General features: G+C 45.0%; 1 protein-coding gene across 1 annotated transcript in view; it reads right to left on the bottom strand.

Moving 5' to 3' along the window:
* Positions 1 to 5,013: 5,013 nt before the first annotated feature.
* The window catches only part of LOC109869862 (neurotensin receptor type 1-like), a 72,568-nt gene continuing 56,812 nt past the window's right edge, over positions 5,014 to 20,769 (bottom strand). The window contains exons 3-4 of the mRNA XM_020460145.2: positions 10,869 to 10,950; positions 5,014 to 7,199 (exon numbers count right to left, since the gene is read on the bottom strand). Coding sequence (XP_020315734.1) covers positions 6,950 to 7,199; positions 10,869 to 10,950 — 332 coding nt within the window. The 3' untranslated portion in view covers positions 5,014 to 6,949. The remainder of the gene's footprint in view (positions 7,200 to 10,868; positions 10,951 to 20,769) is intronic.

Consider the following 20,769-nt stretch of genomic DNA (forward strand, 5'->3'; position numbering starts at 1 on the left):
ATATGTGTGTGTGTGTATTAATGTGTCTGTATATGTGTGTGCGTGTGTGTGTATGTTTGTCTTTGTGTGTTTGTATGTTTGTGTCTGGAAGATCATGGACCACAGATCGAGCCAAATGTAATCACGACATTCACTCTTTTATTCACATATAGAACCATCTATACAGTAGAGAACTGACATATAGCAGAACCATCTATACAGTATAGAACTGACATATAGCAGAACCATCTATACAGTAGAGAACTGATAGCAGAACCATCTATACAGTATAGGACTGACATATAGCAGAACCATCTATACAGTACAGAACTGACATATAGCAGAACCATCTATACAGTATAGGACTGACATATAGCAGAACCATCTATACAGTATAGGACTGATATAAAGCAGAACCATCTATACAATGTAGATCTGACGTAGAGCAGAACCATCTATACAGTATAGAACTGACATATAGCAGAACCATCTATACAGTATAGAACTGACATATAGTAGAACCATCTATACAGTATAGAACTGACATATAGCAGAACCATCTATACAGTATAGAACTGACATATAGCAGAACCATCTATACAGTATAGAACTGACATATAGCAGAACCATCTATACAGTATAGAACTGACATATAGCAGAACCATCTATACAGTATAGAACTGACATATAGCAGAACCATCTATACAGTATAGAACTGACATATAGCAGAACCATCTATACAGTATAGAACTGACATATAGCAGAACCATCTATACAGTATAGAACTGACATATAGTAGAACCATCTATACAGTATAGAACTGACATATAGCAGAACCATCTATACAGTATAGAACTGACATATAGCAGAACCATCTATACAGTATAGAACTGACATATAGCAGAACCATCTATACAGTATAGAACTGACATATAGCAGAACCATCTATACAGTAGAGAACTGATAGCAGAACCATCTATACAGTATAGGACTGACATAGAGCAGAACCATCTATACAGTAGAGAACTGATAGCAGAACCATCTATACAGTATAGAACTGACATATAGCAGAACCATCTATACAGTATAGAACTGACATATAGCAGAACCATCTATACAGTATAGGACTGACATATAGCAGAACCATCTATACAGTATAGAACTGACATATAGCAGAACCATCTATACAGTATAGAACTGACATATAGCAGAACCATCTATACAGTATAGAACTGACATATAGTAGAACCATCTATACAGTATAGAACTGACATATAGCAGAACCATCTATACAGTAGAGAACTGATAGCAGAACCATCTATACAGTATAGAACTGACATATAGCAGAACCATCTATACAGTACAGAACTGACATATAGCAGAACCATCTATACAGTAGGGAACTGATAGCAGAACCATCTATACAGTATAGGACTGACATAGAGCAGAACCATCTATACAGTATAGGACTGATATAAAGCAGAACCATCTATACAATGTAGATCTGACGTAGAGCAGAACCATCTATACAGTATAGGACTGACATAGAGCAGAACCATCTATACAGTACAGAACTGACATAGAGCAGAACCATCTATACAGTATAGGACTGACATAGAGCAGAACCATCTATACAGTATAGGACTGACATAGAGCAGAACCATCTATACAGTATAGGACTGATATAAAGCAGAACCATCTATACAATGTAGATCTGACGTAGAGCAGAACCATCTATACAGTATAGGACTGACATAGAGCAGAACCATCTATACAGTACAGAACTGACATAGAGCAGAACCATCTATACAGTATAGGACTGACATAGAGCAGAACCATCTATACAGTATAGGACTGACATAGAGCAGAACCATCTATACAGTATAGGACTGACATATAGCAGAACCATCTATACAGTAGAGAACTGATAGCAGAACCATCTATACAGTATAGAACTGACATAGAGCAGAACCATCTATACAGTAGAGAACTGACATAGAGCAGAACCATCTATACAGTATAGGACTGACATATAGCAGAACCATCTATACAGTATAGAACTGACATATAGCAGAACCATCTATACAGTATAGAACTGACATAGAGCAGAACCATCTATACAGTATAGAACTGACATATAGCAGAACCATCTATACAGTATAGAACTGATAGCAGAACCATCTATACAGTATAGAACTGACATATAGCAGAACCATCTATACAGTATAGGACTGACATATAGCAGAACCATCTATACAGTATAGGACTGATATAAAGCAGAACCATCTATACAATGTAGATCTGACGTAGAGCAGAACCATCTATACAGTATAGAACTGACATATAGCAGAACCATCTATACAGTATAGAACTGACATATAGCAGAACCATCTATACAGTAGAGAACTGATAGCAGAACCATCTATACAGTATAGGACTGACATAGAGCAGAACCATCTATACAGTAGAGAACTGATAGCAGAACCATCTATACAGTATAGAACTGACATATAGCAGAACCATCTATACAGTATAGAACTGACATATAGCAGAACCATCTATACAGTATAGGACTGACATATAGCAGAACCATCTATACAGTATAGGACTGACATATAGCAGAACCATCTATACAGTATAGGACTGACATATAGCAGAACCATCTATACAGTATAGAACTGACATATAGCAGAACCATCTATACAGTATAGAACTGACATATAGTAGAACCATCTATACAGTATAGAACTGACATATAGCAGAACCATCTATACAGTAGAGAACTGATAGCAGAACCATCTATACAGTATAGAACTGACATATAGCAGAACCATCTATACAGTATAGAACTGATAGCAGAACCATCTATACAGTACAGAACTGACATATAGCAGAACCATCTATACAGTATAGGACTGATATAAAGCAGAACCATCTATACAATGTAGATCTGACGTAGAGCAGAACTATCTATACAGTACAGAACTGACATAGAGCAGAACCATCTATACAGTACAGAACTGACATAGAGCAGAACCATCTATACAGTATAGGACTGACATAGAGCAGAACCATCTATACAGTATAGGACTGACATATAGCAGAACCATCTATACAGTAGAGAACTGATAGCAGAACCATCTATACAGTATAGAACTGACATAGAGCAGAACCATCTATACAGTAGAGAACTGACATAGAGCAGAACCATCTATACAGTATAGGACTGACATAGAGCAGAACCATCTATACAGTATAGGACTGACATATACCATAAATATGCCTCCATTGTCCCTAACAAAAATATCACAAGTTACAAACAATAACAAAGTCATCACTGTCGGCATAGAGCACATGACTTACAGTAAGCAGCAGGGGGTGTATGCAGCAGGGGGTGTATGCAGCAGGGGGTGTATGCAGCAGGGGGTGTATGCAGTAGGGGGTGTATGCAGCAGGGGGGTGTATGCAGCAGGGGGTGTATGCAGCAGGGGGTGTATGTAACAGGGGTGTATGCAGCAGGGGGTGTATGCAGCAGGGGGTGTATGCAGCAGGGGGTGTATGCAGTAGGGGGTGTATGCAGCAGGGGGTGTATGCAGCAGGGGGTGTATGCAGCAGGGGGTGTATGCAGCAGGGGGTGTATGTAACAGGGGGTGTATGCAGCAGGGGGTGTATGCAGCAGGGGGTGTATGCAGCAGGGGGTGTATGTAACAGGGGTGTATGCAGCAGGGGGTGTATGTAACAGGGGGTGTATGCAGCAGGGGGTGTATGCAGCAGGGGGTGTATGCAGCAGGGGGTGTACACCATGAGCAACTGCTCTGATAAACGTCATGATTACGTACAACATCAGCATCTGTCAGAAGCAGTTTGAGCTAGATGTCCTGAGCATAACCTTGCACAACACTGTCATCAAAGCACTACATATATGTCATGTCTTTGACTATATTTGTGGGCCTCTACAATCTACATCCATGTCTATATACAACCGTGTATTGGGGTTCCTTATGAGTACATTGCATTGTATTGTTCATAAAACCCTTTGTAGTCAAGAGATAAAATACAATTATAGTAGGCAAATGCAGCTGCAATATTGCCAATGTATATTTTTCATCAAAGCAAAGGAAATGGAAACATTTACACACTTATTGACACACCCGGGCACCAGGCAGGCACCAGGCAGGCACCAGGCAGGCACCAGGCAGGCACCAGGCAGACACCAGGCAGGCAGCAGGCACGCACACGCACTCAGTTCTTATTATAATGTTGTATATTAAAATGTCCAGTGTTGTTGGAGGTGCTCCGTCAAACTAAAAGCTGTTGAGGTGGAATATCAGTGCTCTGTGAGACAGCAGTCAGTGACTGTGACGCTGTGTGACGCTGTCATAACAGACCATCCTTTGGCCTGCCTTTCTCAGTGCTTTTCTTGTCTCCATCAGAGCCTGCAGATGTGACACACCATAGCCTGCTCCTCTCCTCTCTCCTCTCCTCTCCTCTCCTCTCCTCTCCTCTCCTCTCCTCTCCTCTCCTCTCCTCTCCTCTCCTCTCCTCTCCTCTCCTCTCCTCTCCTCTCCTCTCCTCTCCTCTCCTCTCCTCTCCTCTCCTCTCCTCTCCCCTCCCCTCCCCTCCTCTCCTCTCCTCTCCTCTCCTCTCCTCTCCTCTCCTCTCCTCTCCTCTCCTCTCCTCTCCTCTCCTCTCCTCTCCTCTCCTCTCCTCTCCTCTCCTCTCCTCTCCTCTCCTCTCCTCTCCTCTCCTCTCCCCTCCCCTCCTCTCCTCTCAGCATGAGGAGCACCATAAAGATGCTCTTCCCTCTCAGATTCAGGACAGGTACCCTTACTCGCGAATGGATTCCTATCCCTCTTACGTAGCCTACAATAACTCATTGAATTCCAAGAGCGTTGGTTCGTTGTATTCAGTTTCTCTCTCATCCTTGAAGTGGATGCTGACGTATGGTCTCTTCAGAGTGGCACTTCCCTCCCTCCCTCCCTCCCTCCCTCCCTCCCTCCCTCCCTCCCTCCCTCCCTCCCTCCAGGAGAATGTACTTATTTCAACTCTTTCGTCCCCACAAATCTTATCCATTTCCTGCATCCGCGCTAATCAACCTTGGTTCTTTCAGCGTGTTTTATTCATTGTAAGCGTGTGTTCAGAGTCTGAAACACTGTATCCATTATTCTATCTCGTTTTATCATTGTCCATGTGACACAATGTATTGTACAGACACTCAGTGGTCATGACAGGGTGCTGTGGACTACATTCAGGTCAGCTACAGAGCTCTCTCCTCTCCAGGCTTCAAAGACCAGAGTCCATATCGTGTCCCATTGAGTGCTCTGTCTTGTAACACCATCTTGGATGTTGCTCATGCCATCCACTCTCATTCTCTGCTGGCTCTGTTACAGCATTACTCTCAAGATCAGATCTTTAAAAAATTATTTGTTATGGGTTCAAAGTTCATAGCCTAAGTACAGAAGACAATGTAGAGTTAATATTATACAAGCCTCAAACGGTCTCATCTCAAATAAAACACTGTTATTAAATATATGTTGAATCACAGTGGGTTTACAAGCCTCAGTAGGAAAAATGTTTGTTACTTGACCTATTGTGCAGTGGTGTGGTACATCTTAAATATTCCAACACCAGTGTCTCAAAAGCTGTAAAGTGTCAGAAGTTGGCATTCTAGAACAACTTACAGGGCTCAACACCACAGCCGATCACCCATTAGCTGTGAATGCCATCTGATTTTCCTCTTCATGAAATAGTACATCTTCTCTCGGTATTTTAGTTACCATTCACAGTCCGAGCAGACAATAGCAAGGCCAAGTTTTTTGTTGTTGTTGCAAGGCCAGAGATTTTGTTATGATCAATACTCTTTCCTGGCGTTACATCCGCAGCAGATCATTTTTGACAATCGTTCTCCGTCTCTTTTAAAAATAGACCCATTTACTGTGAGTCTGAGCGAAATGATAATACCCTGTGCCCTTTCCACTTTACTTTAGTATCATGTGTCCTACCTTTTGAATGGGCTTCACGATTATGTCATAACATTTGTGAAAATGCATTTAAGATAAAAAATATATTAGTGTTTTTGGATAAATGTACTAAGTTTTTGCGCTTGAAGACATTGCGCAACATTTTTGCCCATTGAAGGTCATTCATAAAGCCTACAAAGTCCAGAAATGACCAGGCTGAGGGGCAGTCACTTCCTGGTAAATTTCACAGAATATATTTTTTTGCCTCATATTTCAAAGATCCAGACATATGTTGATGAGTGCAGATTGTTCTCACCATCATCATATCATTTTGTAAAGTACTGTATGTGAATAAACAGTTCTATAAAAAATCTGACTGTACATACATGTTTACAATATTTACAATGCTAAAGACTACTATGTCCAACACTTCAAGGAATGGTTTACCCAAATGACAAAATAACCTGTTGTTTTGATTACCCTGTAAGTAGCATATGGACAAGATATGACATAAAGTCATGCTTTTGCCCTGGCTCTGTTTCCGTAGTAATCAGACCGATATTAGCATTTTTTTGCACATCATGTTCAAAAGTGCCCAAAATTGATTGTATATCTCAACAAAGTCAGACATACGATTTGAACACGATGCGCGACAAATGCTAATATCGGTCCCATGAATTGAATGTGCTAACAAATGCTAAATTGTTAGCATGTGAAAACTAAGCCAAAGCATGGATTGCTGTCATACCTCGTCCATTGACTGCTTACAGGAAACCAATGTAATTTTGTAATTTGAGTGAACTACGCCCTTATTCTTTCTATCTTTCAGATGATTGCACCAATATATCAAATTGCGGATATTTTTTTGTGTGTTTATGTGGCACAATGTGTCAGTGATTCACAGTACCAGGCTCCCCATCAAACATACATGGAGTCCAACTGAGTAATAGATTCCATACACTGCAGTTCTAAATGGAATGTTATCAGGGGAGTGTTTTTTTGGGGGGTGTTCAGTAGACGGTCTCCTTGATGATGTTGGAGGAGAAGGTGTGGTTACTGGAGATGCTGGTGGAGTGTCTGATCAGAACACGTCTCTGTTTCTTGCGACAACACGGCACGCAGAAGCAGCGGAGCGTGTTGAAGAAGATCTCCCGGTAGTTGGCTGAGACCAGGTTGTAGAGGACTGGGTTGACAGCTGAGCTCACGTAGAAGAGGACGTTGGTCACCATGAAGAAGTAGTGGTAGTAATCATATCCTTCCCTGTCGGGGAGGTGGGGGGAGGAGGGTGGTGGGGGGAGGGTAGCGCAGGGAGGTGGGAGTAGATAGGGGGAGGTGGGAGTAGGGGGATGTAGGAGTAGGTGGGTGGAGGGTTGCACAGGGAGGTGGGAGTCGGTAGGAGGAGGTGGGAGTCGGTGGGTGGAGGTGGGAGTCGGTAGGGGGAGGAGGGAGTCGGTAGGGGGAGGTGGGAGTCGGTAGGAGGAGGTGGGAGTCGGTGGGTGGAGGTGGGAGTCGGTGGGTGGAGGTGGGAGTCGGTAGGTGGAGGTGGGAGTCGGTAGGGGGAGGTGGGAGTCGGTAGGGGGAGGTGGGAGTCGGTAGGGGGAGGTGGGAGTCGGTAGGAGGAGGTGGGAGTCGGTGGGTGGAGGTGGGAGTCGGTGGGTGGAGGTGGGAGTCGGTAGGTGGAGGTGGGAGTCGGTAGGGGGAGGTTGGAGTCGGTAGGGGGAGGTTGGAGTCGGTAGGGGGAGGTGGGAGTCGGTAGGGGGAGGTGGGAGTCGGTAGGGGGAGGTGGGAGTCGGGAGGGGGAGGTGGGTGTCGGTAGGGGGAGATGGGAGTTGGTAGGGGGAGGTGGGAGTCGGGAGGGGGAGGTGGGAGTCGGTAGGGGGAGGTGGGAGTCGGCAGGGGGAGGTGGGAGTCGGTGGGTGGAGGGTTGCACAGGGAGGTGGGAGTCGGTAGGGGGAGGTGGGAGTCGGTGGGTGGAGGGTTGCACAGGGAGGTGGGAGTCGGTAGGGGGAGGTGGGAGTCGGTGGGTGGAGGTGGGAGTCGGTGGGTGGAGGGTTGCACAGGGAGGTGGGAGTCGGTAGGGGGAGGTGGGAGTCGGTGGGTGGAGGGTTGCACAGGGAGGTGGGAGTCGGTAGGGGGAGGTGGGAGTCGGTGGGGGGAGGTGGGAGTCGGTAGGGGGAGGTGGGAGTCGGTGGGTGGAGGGTTGCACAGGGAGGTGGGAGTCGGTAGGGGGAGGTGGGAGTCGGTGGGTGGAGGTGGGAGTCGGTGGGTGGAGGGTAGCACAGGGAGGTGCAGGGAGGTGGGAGGAATGGCACACAGGGAGGTGGGAGTAGGTGGGGGGGGAGGTGGGAGGAGGGTAGTACGAGGAGGTGGGAAGAGGGGAGCACAGGGAGGTGGGAGGAGGGGAGCACAGGGAGGTGGGAGGAGGGGAGCACAGGGAGGTGGGAGGAGGGGAGCACAGGGAGGTGGGAGGAGGGGAACACAGGGAGGTGGGAGGAGGGGAGCACAGGGAGGTGGGAGGAGGGGAGCCCAGGGAGGTGGGAGGAGGGGAGCACAGGGAGGTGGAAGGAGGGGAGCACAGGGAGGTGGGAGGAGGGGAACACAGGGAGGTTGGGGGAGGTGGGAGGAGGGGAGCACAGGGAGGTGGGAGGAGGGGGAACACAGGGAGGTGGGAGGAGGGGAGCACAGGGAGGTGGGAGGAGGGGAGCACAGGGAGGTGGGAGGAGGGGAACACAGGGAGGTGGGAGGTGGGGAACACAGGGAGGTGGGAGGAGGGGAACACAGGGAGGTGGGAGGTGGGGGCGAGGAGGGAGGAGGTGGGGGGGGAGGAGGGGAGCACAGGGAGGCGAGGGGGAGGCGGGGGGAGGGGGGAGGAGGGGAGCACAGGGATAAAGAATCAATGTGTTTTATTGACACATACAATGCTAAACATGTCATCTAATTTGTCATTGTAAATTAAGGGAAATGTTTGCTCATAGTTTTCCACATTATAAACCACATTATTGTTGACCAAATGTTTTCCTACCGTCCTTTCCAAGACAGATGTGTTTAAATTGACCACTAGGTCTCAGATGATAAAGGAGTGGAGTACACCTGTGAAGCATATCAGGTTAGGAACCGGAACCCTACTCCTAACCTGAACCTGAACCCTAACCCTAACCTGAACCTGAACCCTAACCTGAACCCTAACCCGAACCCTAACCCTAACCTGAACCCTAACCTGAACCTGAACCCTAACCTGAACCCTAACCTGAACATGAACTTCAACCCTAACCTGATCCCTAACCTGAACCTAAACCCTAACCTTAACCCTAACCTGAACCCTAACATGAACCCTAACCTGAACCCTAACCCTAACCTGAACCCTAACCTGAACCCTAACCTGAACCCTAACCCTAACCTGAACCCTAACCCTAACCTGAACCCTAACCTTAACCCCAACCTGAACCCTAACCTGAACCTGAACCCTAACCTGAACCCTAACCCTAACCTGAACCCTAACCTGAACCTGAACCCTAACCTGAACCCTAACCTGAACCCTAACCCTAACCTGAACCCTAACCTGAACCTGAACCCTAACCTGAACCCTAACCCTAACCTGAACCCTAACCCTAACCTGAACCTTAACCTGAACCCTAACCCTGAACCCTAACCTGAACCCTAACCCTGAACCCTAACCTGAACCTGAACCCTAACCTGAACCCTAACCCTAACCTGAACCCTAACCCTGAACCCTAACCTGAACCCTAACCCTAACCTGAACCCTAACCTTAACCCTAACCCTAACCTGAACCTGAACCCTAACCTGAACCCTAACCCTGAACCCTATGTGAAAATGTGTTCGTATTATAAATTGTATTTGAATGTTTAAGGACTCTTGGAAGATTAGTCCTAATGGGTACTAAAAGAGATCCAAATCAAATCAAATCAAACCTAAAGTTAAAACAGACACTTCCATGAGCTGAGCAGGGTGGTTCAGCTAGTCTCACTTATCATACTGACATCTACTGAATGTAGGCCACAACTCTCTACAGAGATGTTATACTGTACTCTACGCTCGTATGCAGCAGTGAAATTGCTGCGCTTACCTCTCCAGGCTCTGACGTAGACAAAGCTGGAGAGGTAGGTAGAAGTCTCTCACAGCAGGGTGAGTGTACACCACTTAAAATGGCAGTGCAGTCCAAAACTTGATTTCCTGTTTTTTTTCAATTGTATTTTCAAACTATGATGTTGAAATAATACTCTGAAATGGTAAAAATGATGACAAAGTCCTTTATTACTGACAGCATAACTTCACAATCTAATTATAAAGTTTTGTTTTAATTGTATCTCGGATGTGCCTCCTTAGCTTTGGAATCATTTAATCAATGGTGTGCGTTTGGTTCAATTAAGGAAACTATATATTGTGAGTGTCGTCAGACAATCGAGCGAGACAGAGAGAGAGAGAGAGAGAGAGAGAGAGAGAGAGAGAGAGAGAGAGAGAGAGAGGGACATAGCTAAAACTCTCGCTCTGATTAATCAGACAAATTATGCTAATTTGATCAGGAAGATCTATGTATTCGGAATGGGTAATGCTAATTTAAACAGGGAGATCTATGTATTCTGGGTGGCTGATCTCCCCTCTGACTGGATGGCTGATCTCCCCTCTGACTGGATGGCTGATCTCCCCTCTGACTGGACGGCTGATCTCCCCTCTGACTGGACGGCTGATCTCCCCTCTGACTGGACGGCTGAGCTCCCCTCTGACTGGACGGCTGAGCTCCCCTCTGACTGGACGGCTGAGCTCCCCTCTGACTGGACGGCTGAGCTTCCCTCTGTGTCACCCTGCTCTGATGGATGACCCTCTGACCATGCCTCTTGTTAGTGGATGTACACCTATTGTCTGGTAAAGTACGTGATGTCTGGTGGATACATGGACTGTGTGTTACTCACTCTGTAAACTCTGCATAGCAGTACATGAGGCGCCGGATGTAGTAGGGTAGATAGCAAACCACAAAGGCAACAACCACAGCCCCTGAGAGAGAGAGAGAGAGAGAGAGAGACAGTGAGAGAGACAGTGAGAGAGACAGTGGAGAGACAGAGAGAGAGACAGAGAGAGAGAGAGAGAGAGAGAGAGAGACACACACAGAGATAAGAGAGAGAGAGCAGAGCAGAGGTCAGGAGCTCCTGCATTTTTCAGCATTTTCTTTAAAAAAGATAGATTAGGAGTTAGATAAACATGGATTTTTTGTCAAGAACACATACTGGATTCTACCCTCTACAACATAACCCCTACTTCAAATCAAAACTTAAAACCTACAACCTGATTTTGGACGGAATTACGGAATCACCTGGAAGGTTCACAACTACCAAGGATTTATTACCCTATACAGCAAATTCTCTGGAAAACAACAGAAACCTGAAAACACCATCCAACCTGGAACTGAGTGAGTAATGTTTAGTCTGAAACTATATTTTATTTCCAAAAGCCAAGAAGAAAAATACACAACATTAATTTATAAGGACTGAATTCTAACATAATTCTGCCAAGCTTGATACAGCTTCAACTAGCACTGAAGTGTCAAGTGAGAGGTGTCAAAGCCCATTAGCCCAACAATGACAGGAGAGTCACACAGTCTACCCCAACCAAATGGAGAGGCCTTAGAAGCTCCCTCCCGCTGTTCAGAGGTAATTAAAATACAGTACCCTGTGCATGTAAAGAATGATAAGGCAAGAAAAGATTACAAAATGAAGCTCCTTATGGAAAATCAAGAGACACTTTTTGCTGACTATTACAAAAATGGGAACATCAGCAACTTTATCTTCCACACAAACCATCCCCTGGCATGGCACAGTGCTATATTAGCACACTACCCCTTTGTTAAGAGAGGGGAGTTTTAGTTTAGTTAACGAGGGGTGGAAACTCAGAATACTTGATAACGAGGACTCTGAGTCAGGTAATATAAATATCTATAAGTCCGGAACAGTAATGGTACAGGGTAACCCCAAACAGTTTCAGCCGTTCAAAGAATTAGCCCAGCAGGAGAAGCTCTCCCTTGATAAAGATACCCCCACCCCGAGCAGGTCAGACCAGACCTCTTCATTATGTAACCCCACAGACGAGCAACCCCCAGCGGAGAGTCAACCTCCCAGCACAGACCTCAACCTCCTCTCCCCCAGCTGGAGGTAAGACAGGTGGAGCTGGAACAGCAGGTGATTACACTTCAGTCAGCACAGACCCAGACAACAGTCCAGCACAACAACACCCCCTTAACCAGACCCGGAGAGCAACCATGCCCACACCCCATTTAGACCCCCTCAGATCAGACCTATGCCACTCCTGCCCACCCCATGCACCCCACCCCCGCAAAGAGGGCCTCAACATGGAAGCCACACATACGCCCAGGTAGTGAGCGGGCAAACAGTCCCAACCCCCACTCTCACACTCGCCCAAGCCAATGGCATGTACCAGATGCTCAGCAGGTTCTGCTCACACTTACTGGCCTGAGGACAAACCACGACCAACAACATTGGACACTCTAAAAATCCTTCACTATATCATCCTGGAATATCCAAGGCCTGAGGTCATCTGCCTTTGGCCTAAAGAGCAGAAACCCGGACTTCACCAAAGAAATCGGTAATACAGACATTGTCATCCTGCAAGAAACCTGGTATAGAGGAGACGGACCCACTGGTTGCCCTCTAGGTTACAGAGAGCTGGTAGTCCCATCCACCAAACTACCAGGTGTGAAAATGGGAAGGGACTCAGGGGGTATGCTAATTTGGTATAGAGCAGACCTAACTCACTCCATTAAATTAATCAAAACAGGAACATTCTACATTTGGCTAGAAATTCAAAAGGAAATGATCCTAACAGAGAAAAATGTCCTCCTGTGTGCTACCTATATCCCCCCACTAGAATCCCCATATTTTAATGAAGACAGCTTCTCCATCCTGGAGGGGGAAATCAATCATTTCCAGGCCCAGGGACATGTACTAGTCTGTGGCGACCTAAATGCCAGAACCGGACAAGAACCTGACACCCTCAGCACACAGGGGGACAAACACCTGCCTGGAGGTGACAGCATTCCCTCCCACATATGCCCCCCCTAGGCACAACTATGACAACATAACCAACAAAAACGGGTCACAACTCCTGCAGCTCTGTCGCACGCTGGGTATGTACATAGTCAACGGTAGGCTTCGAGGGGACTCCTATGGTAGGTACACCTATAGCTCATCTCTTGGCAGTAGTACTGTAGACTACTTAATCACTGACCTCAACCCAGAGTCTCTCAGAGCGTTCACAGTCAGCCCACTGACACCCCTATCAGACCACAGCAAAATCACAGTCTACTTAAACAGAGCAATACTCAATCATGAGGCATCAAAGCCAAAGGAACTGAGTAACATTAAGAAATGCTATAGATGGAAGGAATGCAGTTTGGAAACCTACCAAAAAACTATTAGGCAACAACAAATTCAATCCCTTTTAGACAATTTCCTGGGTAAAACGTTCCACTGTAATAGTGAAGGTGTAAACTTGGCAGTAGAAAATCTTAACAGTATATTTGACCTCTCAGCTTCCCTATCAAATCTAAAAATCTCAAATAGAAAACCGAAGAAAATGAACAAAAATGACAAATGGTTTGATGAAGAATGCAAAAATCTAAGAAAGAAATTGAGAAACCTGTCCAACCAAAAACATAGAGACCCGGAAAACCTGAGTCTACGCCTTCACTATGGTGAATCACTAAAACAATACAGAAATACACTACGGAAAAAGAAGGAACAGCATGTCAGAAATCAGCTCAATGCAATTGAAGAATCCATAGACTAAATTGGAAAACACTAAACAAACAACAACACGAAGAATTATCTATCCAAAATGGAGATGTATGGGTAAACCACTTCTCCAATCTGATTGGCTCTATAACAAAGAATATAGAGCAAACACATATACATGATCAAATACAGATCTTAGAATCAACTATTAAAGACTACCAGAACCCACTGGATTCTCCAATTGGCTATACTAAAACTCTTTAACATCATACTTAGCTCTGGCATCTTCCCCAATATTTGGAACCAAGGACTGATCACCCCAATCCACAAAAGTGGAGACAAATTTGACCCCAATAACTACCGTGGAATATGTGTCAACAGTAACCTTGGGAAAATCCTCTGCATTATCATTAACAGCAGACTCGTACATTTCCTCAATGACAACAATGTACTGAGCAAATGTCAAATTGGCTTTTTACCAAATTACCATACAACAGCCATGTATTCACCCTGCACACCCTAATTGACAACCAAACAAACCAAAACAAAGGCAAAGTCTTCTCATGCTTTGTTGATTTAAAAAAAGCCTTTGACTCAATTTGGCATGAGGGTCTGCTATACAAACTGATGGAAAGTGGTGTTGGTGGTAAAACATACGACATTATATAATCCATGTACACAAACAACAAGTGTGCAGTTAAAATTGGCAAAAAACACACACATTTCTTCACACAGGGTCATCTTGACCAGGGCCCTCTGGGTCCTCGTCTTGACCAGAGCCCTCTGGGTCCTCATCTTGACCAGAGCCCTCTGGGTCCTCATCTTGACCATAGCCCTCTGGGTCCTCATCTTGACCATAGCCCTCTGGGTCCTCATCTTGACCATAGCCCTCTGGGTCCTCATTTTGACCAGAGCCCTCTGGGTCCTCATCTTGACCAGAGCCCTCTGGGTCCTCATCTTGACCATAGCCTTCTGGGTCCTCATCTTGACCATAGCCCTCTGGGTCCTCATCTTGACCAGAGCCCTCTGGATCCTCATCTTGACCATAGCCCTCTGGGTCCTCATCTTGACCATAGCCCTCTGGGTCCTCATCTTGACTAGAGCCCTCTGGGTCCTCATCTTGACCAGAGCCCTCTGGGTCCTCATCTTGACCATAGCCCTCTGGGTCCTCATCTTGACCATAGCCCTCTGGGTCCTCATCTTGACCAGAGCCCTCTGGGTCCTCATCTTGACCAGAGCCCTCTGGGTCCTCATCTTGACCAGAGCCCTCTGGGTCCTCATCTTGACCAGAGCCCTCTGGGTCCTCATCTTGACCATAGCCCTCTGGGTCCTCATCTTGACCATAGACCTCTGGGTCTCATCTTGACCATAGCCCTCTGGGTCCTCATCTTGACCAGAGCCCTCTGGGTCCTCATCTTGACCAGAGCCCTCTGGGTCCTCATCTTGACCAGAGCCCTCTGGGTCCTCATCTTGACCATAGCCCTCTGGGTCCTCATCTTGACCATAGACCTCTGGGTCTCATCTTGACCATAGCCCTCTGGGTCCTCATCTTGACCAGAGCCCTCTGGATCCTCATCTTGACCATAGCCCTCTGGGTCCTCATCTTGACCATAGCCCTCTGGGTCCTCATCTTGACTAGAGCCCTCTGGGTCCTCATCTTGACCATAGCCCTCTGGGTCCTCATCTTGACCAGAGCCCTCTGGGTCCTCATCTTGACCAGAGCCCTCTGGGTCCTCATCTTGACCAGAGCCCTCTGGGTCCTCATCTTGACCAGAGCCCTCTGGGTCCTCATCTTGACCATAGCCCTCTGGGTCCTCATCTTGACCATAGACCTCTGGGTCTCATCTTGACCATAGCCCTCTGGGTCCTCATCTTGACCAGAGCCCTCTGGGTCCTCATCTTGACCAAAGCCCTCTGGGTCCTCATCTTGACTAGAACCCTCTGGGTCCTCATCTTGACCAGAGCCCTCTGGGTCCTCATCTTGACCAAAGCCCTCTGGGTCCTCATCTTGACCAGAACCCTCTGGGTCCTCATCTTGACCAGAGCCCTCTGGGTCCTCATCTTGACCAAAGCCCTCTGGGTCCTCGTCAAAATTGGTGCACTTGCAGTGATAGAATGCCATTTGGGAAGCAACAAGATCAAAGCCTGCACAGTTGAATTAGATGCAGCAGGTCTGAGACTAGCATTGCTTTCACAGTTAGAATAGCAGTACAGTATTATAATACCACTGCAGTATACTGTATGTAATTAACATTCTGCTAAATTAACCAAAGCGAAAAACAAATGAGTTTGATTGATTGAATTTATTTGATCATTAAAATCTAAAGGTTGTTCCAGCCAGAGACAGCATCACATACATAAACATTTTGAGGATAAAACACAATAAAGCCCAAAGTAAATATCCCAGTAATTGAAACCAGCAAAAAAAATAAAACGAATAAAATATGAAGACTATCTCATGCTCATTCATGGTAAACTAAGCATGCACTGGGATTGGCTTCCATCTATGATTCATGTGGTACTATTCAGTACTGTTCAGTTCTCTTTCATCTTCTCTTCGTGTTCCACTCCCAAGGTGATCTGGGCTCAGGGGTTATCCTCTTCTGTTGTTGTGGCTCCTGATCCTTGCCATCTATTCCATTTGTGCTCTATTGATTATGACGTCCAGACTGACATTATCCTATTACCTCATCTCTCCACTCCAAAGGAACACTGAACGACGCCTAGGCATTAGACCACACCCACAAAGCTCTAGTTCAGGCTGGACAGTCTGCTGCCCAAAGGTATTAAACAAGACTCACTGAGGTGGTGAGAGGTTACGACAGCTGAAAGGTCAGAGGTTAATTAAAGGGCAACCTTTTAATCCTCTGTGTGGAGTTTAAACTGAAAAAGAAAGCTCTCCTGAGGGTTCTAAAGGGACTCAATGATCTATGGGACCAGGAAATGTCTATGATGTGTCACAGACATGATCTCAGCCTCTCCTGTCCTAATCTAAATGAGGAAGACTCCTTCTACCTCATACCTGACATTCCCCTGTGATTAATGGGGATATGACCTTTTCAGGTAGCCTATCACTACTTTACTATTTATCACAAGGCACGGGGCATCGAGTCAAGCACCACTCTCAAATCCTCTTGACCCTAGAGATTAAATACCTAGAGAGCAAATAATGCACAGCAAACTATTATCAATGCAGCGGCAGCCACAATCACTAGGACTATTATTTTATAGTTGCTCTTTAATTATTTATTCTTTTTCTATTATCTTCTTATTTTTTTATTTATTTTTTACTTCAGTTTATTTTAGTAAATACTTTAACACTTTTTAAAAAAAATCTTAAAACTGCATTGTTGGTTAAGGGCTTGGAAGTAAGCATTTCACTGTAAGGTCTACTACACCTGTTGCATTCGGTGCATGTGACTAATACAATTTGATTCGATTTGATATCACTTGTATGCAATATAAGTAGATTGGTAAATTATAATAAAGTTATATTTGTAAATATTTTTGACTTCTTCTTCTATCCTAACACCAAAGGTTATACCATATTTTCTAAAATGTCAATGTTTAGCTCGTCAGGCTGCAGTCTCAATCTGTGTGGAACACACACACCCTGCGGTGACAGAAAAAAGCTCTGTGTGACTGGATTGCTCTTCGCTGGCAGCCAATCAGCTGTCAGCGTCAGATGGAATGCTCATTTGTCATGATAAATACATTCCAGGCTGGCGGTTTCACTTCCGCTCTCAGACCAAACCAATCGGTTTCCCTCAACCCACACTGGCCACCCTGACGTTCTCTAAAGTTCGGTATCTGAATTCTACTCATTGTGAAACGTTTGTCCTCTTTACGAAATGACTTTACATTTTCAAACCAACTTTGGTGTTTTGGCTAGTCTCTGAAATGTGGTTCTGGGTGCCAACATTATTTTTGGTAGGCACTGATCTAGGGGTCTAAATAGCAAAATAATGAAACCATTTTCATTGGATAATTGCGAAGGTTGAAATATTACCATAGATATGGATATCCATTAGGCTATGTATCATTGGCCCTGCAAGCTGTGTCTTAGTGGTTCAATCTGAGCCCATAAAGGACCATTAGAGATGCTCCCTGGAGACGTATTATTGTCAATCTTATTGTGTCCACAATTAACACGGCTGCTTTCCAATCCACTCTGATATATGTCTTCTATTTGGTCCTTGATAATCTGATAGAAGGAACAATGACAAAATGAATCTCGACGAAGGAATATAATTATAAATATAATTGTGATAGCTGTTATATGATGATCAGCTAGAAGTCAAATATTGAATCAAGTTCATGTGGAAACAGAACAGCATATGTACCCAGTCTGTGTTTCTGTATATGTGCACCTTTATCTTATAATTAAGGTAACAGAACTGTCTAATGAGTAAACTTCCATATCTGAATGAACGGCAACCTTTGCATTCACTATGGGAAATGAGTTCTTATAGGAACGATGCTGGTCTAGTATGGTAATTGAACCTTTATTTAACTAGGCAAGTCAGTTAAGAACAAATTCTTATTTACAATGACAGACTACCAGGGAACAGTGGGTTAACTGCCTTGTTCAGGGGCAGAACAACAGATTTGTAGCTTGTCAGGTCGGGGATTCGAGCCAGCAACCTTTGGGTTACTTGCCCAACGCTCTAACCACTAGGCTACAATGCACCATAACACCCAATAACAAGGGGATTGTATCCATTGGTCATTAGGTCAGAATTCTTAGCTAGCAAGATGCATTTCCATAGAATTTCTACAATATAGTGTATAGGGAAGAGTGGTTTTAGTCTTTGAAAGATGCAGGTTTCATTGTCTTGCCTTTACAAATGGCCTGTGTCTTTGTCATATTGGCTCTATAGCACATGGAAGAGATGGAAGAAAGGGGCTCTCGCTGGGGTTTTGTATCAGTGTCTGGTCTGGTCTGTTCTGTCTGTTCTGTCTGTCTGTCTGTCTGTCTGTCTGTCTGTCTGTCTGTCTGTCTGTCTGTCTGTCTGTCTGTCTGTCTGTCTGTCTGTCTGCCTGTCTGTCTGTCTGTCTGTCTGTCTGTCTGTCTGTCTGTCTGTCTGTCTGTCTGTCTGTCTGTCTGTCTGTCTGTCTGTCTGTCTGTCTGTCTGTCAGTCTGTCTGTCTGTCTGTCTGTCTGTCTGTCTGTCTGTCTGTCTGTCTGTCTGTCTGTCTGTCTGTCTGTCTGTCTGTCTGTCTGTCTGTCTGTCTGTCTGTCTGAACAGTGATAGCATGTGGAGCTCCACGGTGGCTCCCCACTGGTAACATACAGGCCATTTGTATGGTAACATACAACATACATCAAGTCAACGTCTAGTCCACCTTTATTCCAACTAGCTCTCCAACTAGCTGTCCAACTAGCTCTCCAACTAGCTCTCCAACTAGCTCTCCAACTAGCTGTCCAACTAGCTCTCCAACTAGCTCTCCAACTAGCTGTCCAACTAGCTCTCCAACTAGCTGTCCAACTAGCTGTCCAACTAGCTCTCCAACTAGCTCTCCAACTAGCTGTCCAACTAGCTCTCCAACTAGCTCTCCAACTAGCTGTCCAACTAGCTGTCCAACTAGCTCTCCAACTAGCTCTCACAATCTCATGTCAGAATGGTTGCAAATGTCACATTTCTAAGTGTTTAAGGTTAAGTTTAGTCATTAACTCTGAAATCTTAAGGTTAGTCATTAACTCCAAATGGTTAAGGTTTGGGACAGGCTTTAAAAAAACATTTTTAAAAACAACTTTTTATTACTGAGTTTGAACTTGCAACCTTTGGAATTGAGAGGCATCTGTCATCCCTGTCCACAACGACATAGCGAAACCGAAACCTACATGAATCTAACAGCGCTCACGGTTGCCCCCTAGTGGCCAGTTTCTACGTCATCTTCCAACATCCTCAGACAAGGATGGACGTCGAATACTGACTTGTATCAAGGGTGACCTGGCTGGTTTATTCAATGTCATTGAATTGAAATTACATGGAAACAATGTTGATTCAACCAGTGGATCTGATCAAAGACTATTTAACCCCACCATCCAGCCTGTTAGCAGGAAGCAGCAAGTGTATACAGATATACACACCCAACACATTAACACAGAGCAAACATGAAAGAGTAAAAATGTTTGTTTAACTTCTCATTGTCTAATTTTTAGAAAGACTGGATATAATCATACAGTGATTAAGCCCTCTGATATATTCCAGTGTTTAGTTAACTTCCAACTCTATCCATGCTGTAATACGTAGGGAAGTAACCTGAATACATTTACAGCACCCTAAACGTTTAGCTATGGACCCGAGTGTATGATTGACCTAAGTCGGCCAGAGAAATAGCTCGGCCCACTTTGACCTTTGCCCTGTCTTTTGGTGCAGAGGGGAAAGAAAAAAATGCAACAACATTATGAATGCGCACACACACTCTTACACACGCATTATCTCAAACTGTTGGTGTCCATAGAAGTGGCTTTTAGAATCGCCACAACACACAAATTAACTCACATTAAGTACACTGAGTTCCGCTCTGTGATTGCCATTAAGCATGGGGCCTTCCCCCTTCTCCTGTCATGCAATGTGACTGCAACTAGAGCCAAGAGTGACAGGCCAGAGCTAGAGTGTGCAATGTCTGCTACCAAGGTTAAGCGTCAACAGTTATGGCCTTGTTGTACTACTACACTCGCCTATGTATTTATTTGGACAGTGAAGTTTAAAACCAATTAAATGTAACTAAATGTAATCTAAAATGTAATCCCAAAAGTAATTAGTTATCATGATCGGGCCATAATACAATAAGTAGTAATGCTGCATACTCGGTTAAAGGTTAAAATCTCACCTTTCTGGTAAACTTTTTAAAACTTGCTGAGGTGTAGTCACTTTTGAGGACACAAGCTCAAGTACACAGTACAAATATGTGACTTGTTTCAAGAAATAAGGCGCATGTTGCGGTTTACGACTTCACCAGAGAGGTAATTTGAATGTAAACTTTTGATATTTATCACAATGCGTTTTTTTGGCAGAAATGCCTTCGGGAACATGTGAACTTTCATGTGCCTTAATAACATA

The sequence above is a fragment of the Oncorhynchus kisutch genome, linkage group LG24 (genome assembly GCF_002021735.2).
Source record: "Oncorhynchus kisutch isolate 150728-3 linkage group LG24, Okis_V2, whole genome shotgun sequence".
Lineage (NCBI taxonomy): Eukaryota > Metazoa > Chordata > Actinopteri > Salmoniformes > Salmonidae > Oncorhynchus > Oncorhynchus kisutch.